Source organism: Musca vetustissima, unplaced genomic scaffold, assembly GCF_032173495.1.
Source record: "Musca vetustissima isolate MV318-11 ecotype Yass unplaced genomic scaffold, APGP_CSIRO_Mvet_v1 utg30203, whole genome shotgun sequence".
In the NCBI taxonomy this organism is placed as follows: Eukaryota; Metazoa; Arthropoda; class Insecta; order Diptera; family Muscidae; genus Musca; species Musca vetustissima.
The window spans coordinates 1-10,090 of NW_026886477.1; the positions used below are offsets into that span (position 1 = coordinate 1).

Sequence of the window (10,090 nt, forward strand, 5' to 3'; positions counted from 1 at the left end):
TTTTCTGTGGTCTTAAAAAGGCATTTTAAGGCCTTTAAACGCTTCTAACGCCTAGAAAACGCATTTTAATTTTCTGTGGTCTAAAAAGGCATTTTAAGGCCTTTAAACGCTTCTAACGCCTAGAAAACGCATTTTAATTTTCTGTGGTCTAAAAAGGCATTTTAAGGCCTTTAAACGCTTCTAACGCCTAAAAAACGCATTTTAATTTTCTGTGGTCTAAAACGTTTTAAGGCCTAAAAACGCATTTGAATTTTCTGTTTAAAAAGGCATTTTAAGGCCTTTAAACGCTTCTAACGCCTAGAAAACGCATTTTAATTTTCTGTGGTCTAAAAAGGCATTTTAAGGCCTTTAAACGCTTCTAACGCCAGAAATGCATTTTAATTTGATTGTTATTGTGAATGGTTATATTACACAGCTGATCACCAAAACAACTTGTTGACATTTGATTGCCGAAGTTTTTGAAAGTCGGTGAAAAAAGGACATTATTTCTAATTTGTTGTCCGAATTCCTAGATATAATTAAACAAATTATAAAAGTACAAACAATTTTGAAAGTAAAATATAACATCACAAACAATATTTTCAAAATAATAGCTACAAAAATGTTAAATTGAAATACATAAGAAGAAAGGACTATTGTTGTTGTTGGTGTATGGGTTAGCAGTTAATAGGACAAACCAATTGCACTTGCTTGATACTATTAATAGAACAAAGGGTGCTTGAAATTTGCGGAGGAAATTATTTATTGTCGTAAGGATGCATCGTTACAAAGTCAATGCAATGGTGGGAGAGGGCTCTTTTGGTCATGTCTATAAGGCGCTTCGGAAAGATGACAATCAGATTGTGGCCATTAAAGTCATATCAAAGGTAAGTTGATACAATTCTTTAAAAGGATACAAAATTTATTAGCATATATTTTGCAGAGAGGCCGCACCAGCCGTGACTTAAAAACCCTTCGCCGTGAATGTGAAATACAGGCCCATCTCAAGCACCCCAACGTCATTGAAATGTTAGAATCTTTCGAAACAAAACATGATTTGATTGTGGTCACAGAGTTTGCCACCATCGATTTACATCGTTATATGGAACGTAATGGTTATTTGCGGGAGGATAAAGGACAACGACTGATATGTGATTTGGTGTCCGCGCTCTATTATTTACATTCAAATCGTATTTTACATCGTGATTTGAAACCACAAAATGTTTTACTCGATGAAGAGTTGCGAGCAAAGCTGTGTGATTTTGGTTTAGCTCGCAACATGACAATGAGTACACATATGTTGACATCCATCAAAGGTACGCCATTGTATATGGCACCCGAGCTATTGGAAGAGAAGCCGTATGATCATCAAGCTGATATATGGTCGCTGGGATGTATATCATATGAATGTTTGGTGGGTCATCCACCGTTTAGTACCACCTCTATATTGCATTTGATAAAAATCATTAAAAAGAATGAAGTCACCTATCCGGGATATTTGAGTCGTGATAGTCGTTCGTTTTTGCAGGTGAGTGGAAAATATTAGGAGTATTATTTGTCAAAAAATATATAAAGGAGGTATTTCAGATGTGGAAGCTTGTATAGGTGGATCACTATTGTCCATTTAGAAATTGTACATGAAGACAAATAAGTACAAAATATCTGTATATAGAAGAGCTTCAAAAAGTATTTTATATATAAAAGAGCTTCAGCATTTCTTCTTCCATAGAAGAGCTTCAGAAGACCCTCTATCTAAAGAAAAGCTTCAGAATGTCATCTACCTATGGCAGAACACCAGAAAGTCTTCAAAATAGAACTACTTCGTAAGTTCTAATAAATATAAATAGCTGCAGAATTCCTTCTATATAAAGATGTGCTTCAGAAGGATTTCTATCTATAGAAGAGTTTCAGTAGGTCTTCTATCTATAGAAGATGTTCAGAAGGTTTTCTGTGTATAGAAAAAAATCTTCCATAATCTCACGAACGATTTCAGGATGCCTTCTGTCTATGTAAGTGATTCAGAAGGCCTTCTGTCTATAGAAGATCTTCAGAAGTGTTATGAATGTTATTCTGCCTTTAGAGTGCCTTGAATACCTTCTGTATACAGAAGTTTTTAATCATTTACAAAAATTTGTGTGGGAGTTTTTAATAGATGTTTGTTATTTATTTTCCAGGCCCTTTTGGAAAAGGAACCAACAATGCGAGCCAGTTGGGCTCAAATTCTCTGTCATCCCTTTGTCGAAGGTAAACTTTATATTAAGGCTGGTGTCAAGTCTGAAAATTCACCATTTGTAAATCCACAAAATGGAAAAAATAAACTTAACAAGTCCTCCAGTCAGTCCAAGGAAAAGTAAGTAATGCCTTTTTATATACAATCCTAAAAGCTTCTCTAATTTCTCATACATTTTTAGTAATCTGAATATGGTCAAAGTCAGTCACAAATTACGTTCTATAAAATTGGATGAATCTCAAGATAATATGACATGTTCACGCGATAGTATTAATGCCATCCCACCCAGTGATATGGAAGTCTTGGAAACAGATGTTGAAGATAATATAATTGTACCATTTGCCAATGAATCATTTCAAGGGGATAAATTAATCTCAAAAAATTTACCAAATGAAATGAAATCTACACCCATTCTACCAAGACCACACGTTTTGGGTGGTGAGATGTTGCAAATACCCGGTGTACATATGCCGCTAATAAATTCTCAGACCTGCTTTGTTAATGGCAACAATAATATGATATTAAATAATTTGGAAGATAATTTTACACTTACCAATACTATGATGAATGATGATTATAATACCAGCGGTTATAATGATAGTAGTAATATGGTCGTAAACACACTACAAGAAAATTTAGATGCAAATGATGCTGAGAATTTCAATGAACATAATAACAGTTTACAACAAACCAATGACGAGCATAATACAACTTTAAAAAATTCTCAAATAAATGACGGACAACATTTGGAAAATCATTGTTTTAGAGAAAATACACATCGCATAAATAATGATGCATCAACGGCAAAGGGTTTGAAACAAGAATCCACAGAGAAGTTGAAACATTCTAAACGGGCTGGCGAACATGATAAGTCTCAGGATAATGAACAAAAATCGAATTCTGTTAAGACATCAATACAATCACTGGAGGGGAAACATAATACTCAGTATGTTTACTTACCTATATCTGTTTCCAAACATGACTTCAAAATCATGTTCATTTTCTTTTACAGAAATTCCCCACCATGTCTAATGCCCGGCTGGGATTCATGCGATGAATCTCAAAGTCCTCCCATGGAAAGTGATGAATGGTTGGCATTTTTACAGCGCACAATACAAGAAGTCTTGGATGGTGAATTGGATTCATTGAAACAAAAGAATTTGGTAGGAATTGTAACCGCTAGAAAAAAAGTGCTTTTTTATTTCAATACTAATTTTTTATTTCATTTTGTAGGTCAGTATTATTGTGGCTCCTTTACGCAATACTAAAGCCATACCCAAGGTAATAGAAAGTGTGGCCGAATTATTGTCTCTGCCATTTGTCTTAAATGAACCGCTCAGTATTATGGAGTCAATTAACAAGGTATAAAATATTATTACAATATTGCAGTAATATTGAGGTACAAAACATATAATATCGTTACCCGACCACACGAATAATTCTGACACGGATTAGGAAATCGTACAGAATTAATTACTCAAACTGTTTTCTTTCTTTTTTATGCCATTAACCATTTATATTATCTTCTTCTCGTTTTTAGGTCTACATTGATTGCAAAATAGTTCCTAATCTAATGTATGCCTCCAAATTATTAATCTACGAACGTTTGGCGAATGATTCCATTACATCATTGCCACGACAAATACGTACGGTTAATTATATGCGCGAAGAGGAAATCAAATGTATTTCTCGTCTCTATGAACTGGTGTGCCACTTGGTCCATTTAAATCTACAATTTCTGAATCAATTTTGTGATGCAGTCGCGATATTATCGGCAAATGAATTTCTTATTAATTTTCTAAATCAAGATTTTAAAAATTCGCATGCTTTACGTATTGCCACAAATATTTTGGCATTATTGTGTTGTGTTCTACGAGAATTACCGGAAAATGCTGAACTGGTGGAAAAGATTATATTTTCACCAAAGGTGGATTTAAGTTCGTTAATGCAAAGCAACAATGATTTGTTACGTTTGCGAATTTGTATGCTACTACGTCTATTGGGTAGATATAGTTTAAGAGCTTTGCAAGCGGCGTGGTCGACAGATGTAAGGGAAGCTATTGAATTGCTGAGTGAAGATAATAATGAGGATGTTAAAGTGGTAAGTTTTTTCTTAAATAATTACTTTAGTAGTATTTTTCAACATTTTATTTGATTTCTTTTTTTCGTTTCAGGAGGCTGGTAACACTGTAGAGGAGTTGCGTAAATTTTCTTTTTATGCTTAAGTATTATTGAAATTCCATTTACCTTTACTTAAAGTAAAGTCAGTTGTAAGCATTTATTTTGATACTCGTCTATTTTTTACTTTTATTTGTATTTTTTAAATTTATATATTCTAACAAGGTTTTTTAAATAATTAAGTATGTTAAGTGATTGTATTACACAACAAAAAACCAATGTTAAATTCTATACGAAGATTCTATCAAGTGTTCCTTGAAAATAATCAATAATATTATCTAAATAGTTGCCAAAACGATCAAAATCGAAAATACTAAAAACATTACATTCTTCTTCGTACATTTCATTTAACTTGGCAATGTCCTTTTCCGATAGGCCTTTACGTTGACCCAAACTGGCAGTGGGATCCTGTTTAAGAAACACAATTTTTTATATTAAAAACAATATTAATTTTTTTCATTTTATGTAAGACTTACCAAAGGTTCAATGGTATTTTTACCATTTTTCGTAAATGCCTTAGAACTATAGTGCATAACGCTATTATAATCGTACTCCACACCAAAGTTAGTAACATATGTCCGTGCATATTTATTGAAATTGTGTGCATGCCCCGGCAAAATATTTTCCCAATTGATTTTGACATATTCATCACGTTCGGTTGACGATTGCTGGTGATAGAAACCCAGAGCATGCAACAATTCATGAACCACAACACCATGTGATACACATTTGGGTGTATTCAAATTTAAAACCTTTGAAAGATAACATTTTAAGAATTTTAATTTTTTATTTATTGTTGCAAAATTCTTTTAATTACAGCTCATTACTTACTTGTCCACCAGTTCTGCGACCAACACTGGACCAACATCCCGAATAATTGCCTTTAAAAACAATCCAATTTTTATCTCCTTTTTCGTATGGACGAAAACGTATGCATGTCTTGTCGTGATATTCCTTTAGGGCCCTTAATATGGTCATCGTTTGGGTTTCATCTGCAAAAGACGAAGCAACATTGCAGAGATTAATGGTAAGTAAGCAAAATTATCAATTTTTGTTCTCAATAAAATAACTAAAATTTTTGAACGTATAATTGCGCGCAAATATTTCCAAGGAATAGAAAAACCGGCGGTCGTATTTTTTATATAATTATTTGTATTAAATATATACATTTATATTGTTAAATATCAAATTATATCTAAGTTACACCATAATGCACCAAAGTCCAGGAGATTTAAATCATTAATCGAGGATGAAGAAGGTATCGAACACCTACTCTGTACTCATCTGTTTAGTATATTCGGGATAGATACTCTTTCTTTTTCTCCGATGATTCCATTATAATATTTTTCCTCTTCCATTCTTCTATTTATCCTCTACTCTACAATAGACCACTGATCTCAGAAGGCTTATATGGCTGCCGAAGATACCTTATCTTAACCTAATAGGCATACATATGTAGATCAATATATTGACCTTTGCTGGTTTAGACATATCTAAATCATATGGGGTCGAAAAGCGTAATTTAAATAAGGTTCCTATTTGAGGGTTTCAGAGTCCAAATCCAATTTTTTGGTGTTCGTTTTTCAAGAAAATTGCAAACTTTCTCAAAAAATTTTCATCGTTCTTATTAAATATTACCAATATCGATCCACACAATTTTCTAACCAAAGTCACAATTTTTTAGCATTACGAAATAGTTGCAAAGTGGAATACGGTAGCCTTGGTTAGTCTACAACTTCTCCACATCATTTATTTGAAGATGAAGAAGGTATCGAACACCTACTCTGTACTCAAATGTTTGGTATAGTCGGGATAGACACTCGGACCTTTTTCTCCGATGATCCCATTATCATTTTTAACATCTATTTAACCTCTACCCTACAATGGATCACTGGCCTCGGAAGGCTTACTTGGCTGCTGAAGATACCTTAACCTAAAGGGCATACATATGTAGATCGATATATAGAACTTTGCGGGTTTAGACAGATCTAAATCGACACCAAATTGTTGGAAAAGGACAATGGACCAAAACTCATATGTGGTTGAAAAGCGTCATTTTAATAAGGACCATATTTGAGCGTTTCAAAGTCCATATCCCATTTTTCGATTTTTTAAGAAAACTGCAAACTTTTTAATTTTCTCCACCTTCAGGTGCTAGGACGTTTAATATTGCAAATGGGGTTTATCGCTCCACGTTTTGATATATATACCATATATTGGTACCCTCCAAATATTCGGAGGTATGGCCGCCATATAGTGTTACTCCATATCATATTTTGGTGATATTAGAAACGCTTTTCCGTCGATTTGGCAGTAACAATAACTGTTGGAAAGGATAATCTCCAACCGCTTATCATGGTTTTTGAATGCTCGCAATTTAATTTCTATTAATCAAGTTGCTTATAAAGCAAACCAAGGTTGTACAGACGTACTTTTACACATCGACTTTTATGCATCCAAATCCATATCAGCAAGAAGTCACACATCAGTACTTTCGATAGACTTTGAAAAAGCATTTGATCGCATCGGTATACATATAATATTAGATTCGCTGAAATCATGGGGAGTTGGAAGGAAAATTTTAAATTTCATCAAGTCATTTTTGACTGGGCGCACTTTTAAAGTCAAAATCAATAACTATTACTCAAACCAGTTTGCTATGAATAATGGTATACCTCAAGGGTCACCACTGTCGGTAGTGCTTTTTCAAATAGCCTTTAACCAAATCAGCAACATCATAAACAAATATCCTAAAATATATCATTGCCTCTACGCTGACGACCTATACATTCTGAGCTCGAATAAAGATAACGATGCTGCCAACATTCAATTTTCTAACATTATAAATGATATCAACACTTGGGCCAAAACATCTGGTGCCAAAATCTCTCCTACAAAATCTTCAATTCTACATATATGTCGGAAGCATAGCTGTAAACCCACCAACATAATAATCAACGGTGTTAGCATTCCCTACGTCAAGAAGCTTAAGATCCTGGGTGTAATTTTTCAAAAAAACTATCGGTGGAACGAACACATACTTAAATTAAAAAAGGACCTTATACCCCGTTTAAACATTATAAAGTACCTTTCACATAAAAGTTTCGCCCACATCAACACCCTTACTTACTTGGTAAAGACATTGGTGCTAAGCAAAATTGACTACGGTTTGTACCTTTTTGGGGACAGTCCTGTTTCAACTTTGAAACTTATTAAAGCCGTATACCACGATAGCATCAGGGCCAGCACATACGCATATAGAACTACTCCCATCAAAACCTTACTGATTGAATCTGGATTGCCTTCTCTCGAGCATAGAATTCTCGAGTCTAGGAATATGTTACTGCCTAAAATCCTGTCATCCAAGTCTTCCGTTATTAACACTGATGTATCGAAAATTTTAAAAACAAAACGAAAACCTAAAAAAACATCAGTTGTTTACTATTCTATTAGGAATAACATAGTAAACTTTAGGGATAAGGTTACATGTTTTAAACCTAAATGCCCTTCATGGCTTTTTTCGGACAAATCGTGCGATACATCTCTCAGCATTCTAGGAAAAAATGGAACTTCAAACGAAATATACGCACACCATTTTCGATTTTTTTCCTTGCAGCACTCGTCTTGGCAGTTCTTATACACTGATGCCTCTAAAACAAACTCAGTCTCCGCATACGCAGTTGTTGATTCCAATGGCGATACTCTATCCATTAAAACCCTTGCTGATTTTTCATCTATCTTCACGGCCGAAGCTGCTGGCATTATAGAAGCTATCAATATTGCAATCCATTCACAACAAGAAACAATAATTATTTCCGACAGTTTATCGGTTCTAAAATCGGTGTTATGTACATCAAACAACAGTTGGGCTTCAATTAACAAAATTCGGGATTTGCTAACCGAGAACAACTACATAAAACTTTTCTGGGTACCTGGTCACGTTGGAATTGAAGGAAACGAAAACGCCGATAAAGCAGCAAAGTACGCCTGCACCGCTCCAGTGTTGTTAGATGGAATAATCGAAAAAATAGATTTAAAAACATTTATAAAACACAAACTTAAACAAAATGCTAAACAACAACACATGTTATTTGACCATGTGCACTATAACAAAATAAATCCTAACTGCATAGTGCCCGTCTATCCAACCAATGTACCTAAAAAGCAAGTGCGCATATTTTCGAGACTTCGAATGGGTCATACTATTGCCACACACCAACATCTCATTAACACAAGTTTTGACAACAAGTGTCCCAAATGTGGAAATGTCTACACAGCACAACATATTTTAGAAACATGCAACGCTTTCGACAGAGCCCGCCTCAACTACCTCAACAACGATGGAACGAATATTTTAATATCACCTACTACTGTCAATATTAATAAAATATTTAACTACATACGTCATCTTAAAATTACTATTTAATAAAATTATTAAGAATTGTCAACCGATTTAGCTGATGGCCATTGTAGCCAATGCTAGATACTTTTATTATTAGCATTGTATTTACTACAATGTTAATACTATAATAAATAAATAAATAAATATATTCTCATTGGATTAAACATTTTTCTTATTAAATATTACCAATATCGGTCCACACCATTTTCTAACCAACGTCACTATGTGTTAGCATTACCAAATAGTTGTACATTGGAATACGGCGGCCTTGGTTAGTCTACAACTTATTCACATATAAAGGTCGTCGGTAATATTCAAGGTCCTAGACCAATTTTCCAACCTGCTTGTCCTGGTAGCAAAGTTAGTTTTAGTTATTTTGGACCGGTGTAATTTAACGACGTTTTTACTTGTGGGAACAAGTTTCAAAACCGATACTTGGTTTGATGTGACGTCAAATTTTTACACGTAGTACATGCCTATATATTGGTGGTACTAATATCCTTCTTATTCGAAGATTGATCACATTCATGGATTGATTCATGTCTTGTCCATACGTGTTAGTTGTAAGCCTCAACTTGTGTTTCACTTTTTTATTGTTGTTATTCATTTTCGTAATACTCACTGAAATCTTGGCTATCTATATAGAATGGCACCGTGGCATCTGGCCAAGTTGATTTTTCATTTAGCAGACCATTGCGTAAATATTCACGATGCAACATGATGTCACCTTCAAATAGTCCACTATGCTCCCAAATATGATCCTCATTTGCATCATTCCAATATTCAAAAGCTGGACCTGGAACAGAGTCCAGTAAATTAATGAGAAGCGATTATTGCTGATAAAATACCATTTGTGAAATAGTTACCACATACTGTTGTGTTGTCTCAACATATGCATATTTGGACCCCAGCGTGGATTGGGAGGTTTTACCGGATTCCAATTGGTCATGGCGGCGGCTTGGCATTGTCTCACTGGTTGCGATGCCAATAATAGACCAAGTAACAAAAAATAATGCAAGAAATGCATTTTGCAGTTTGGAGCAAGAATAGTGCGTTTGTTTCTTCTTCTACACGTTCTTTTTAGCTTCCAACCAATTCAATTGACTTTCTTCTTTCACTATCAATGATATAAATTTAAATGACGACTACTTCAATTCGAATGAAGAAAATCAACTTCACTTTCTTTGTCGACTGACAATAATCTATAGAAAGACTTTCAAAAATATTGAGGGTCTTTTATAGTCTCGGTTTAATTTGCCATTCGGCTCTTTGCTTCACTCTCCTACGCTTCTTCACTCTCT

The 10,090-nt window shown here is 34.3% G+C and overlaps 2 protein-coding genes across 3 annotated transcripts; one reads left to right on the plus strand and one right to left on the minus strand.

The window, feature by feature from the left end:
- The first annotated feature begins 755 nt into the window (after nucleotides 1-755).
- LOC133333970 (serine/threonine-protein kinase fused-like) lies at nucleotides 756-4,442 on the plus strand. Its single transcript, XM_061542277.1, has 8 exons — nucleotides 756-866; nucleotides 923-1,507; nucleotides 2,154-2,317; nucleotides 2,391-3,155; nucleotides 3,222-3,372; nucleotides 3,443-3,571; nucleotides 3,750-4,310; nucleotides 4,384-4,442. The coding sequence occupies exons 1-8, from the start codon at nucleotides 756-758 to the stop codon at nucleotides 4,432-4,434; spliced, it is 2,517 nt and encodes an 838-aa protein (XP_061398261.1). The 3' UTR covers nucleotides 4,435-4,442.
- Nucleotides 4,443-4,613: 171 nt separating this feature from the next.
- LOC133333971 (zinc metalloproteinase nas-13-like) lies at nucleotides 4,614-9,773 on the minus strand. 2 transcript variants are annotated; one of them, XM_061542278.1, is made up of 5 exons: nucleotides 9,663-9,773; nucleotides 9,412-9,585; nucleotides 5,219-5,379; nucleotides 4,864-5,139; nucleotides 4,614-4,795 (listed from the first exon to the last, which is right to left on the minus strand). In XM_061542278.1, the coding sequence occupies exons 1-5, from the start codon at nucleotides 9,736-9,738 to the stop codon at nucleotides 4,616-4,618; spliced, it is 867 nt and encodes a 288-aa protein (XP_061398262.1). In that variant the 5' UTR covers nucleotides 9,739-9,773; the 3' UTR covers nucleotides 4,614-4,615. The 2 variants fall into 2 exon arrangements, with proteins under 2 accessions (XP_061398262.1, XP_061398263.1); XM_061542279.1 differs by having other exon boundaries at nucleotides 9,656-9,732.
- Between the last annotated feature and the right edge of the window lie 317 nt (nucleotides 9,774-10,090).

What these genes read in the sequence shown, in the direction of transcription:
- LOC133333970 (XM_061542277.1), top strand. Translation starts at nt 756, where the DNA reads ATGCATCGTTACAAAGTCAATGCAATGGTGGGAGAGGGCTCTTTTGGT. An exon ending in CCATTAAAGTCATATCAAAG is followed by an intron (nt 867 to 922) that starts GTAAGTTGATAC and finishes TATATTTTGCAG; the next exon opens with AGAGGCCGCACCAGCCGTGA. An exon ending in ATAGTCGTTCGTTTTTGCAG is followed by an intron (nt 1,508 to 2,153) that starts GTGAGTGGAAAA and finishes TTTATTTTCCAG; the next exon opens with GCCCTTTTGGAAAAGGAACC.
- LOC133333971 (XM_061542278.1), bottom strand. Translation starts at nt 9,738, where the DNA reads ATGACCAATTGGAATCCGGTAAAACCTCCCAATCCACGCTGGGGTCCA. An exon ending in GTCGCAGAACTGGTGGACAA is followed by an intron (nt 5,140 to 5,218) that starts GTAAGTAATGAG and finishes TATCTTTCAAAG; the next exon opens with GTTTTAAATTTGAATACACC. An exon ending in AAAATACCATTGAACCTTTG is followed by an intron (nt 4,796 to 4,863) that starts GTAAGTCTTACA and finishes TTTCTTAAACAG; the next exon opens with GATCCCACTGCCAGTTTGGG.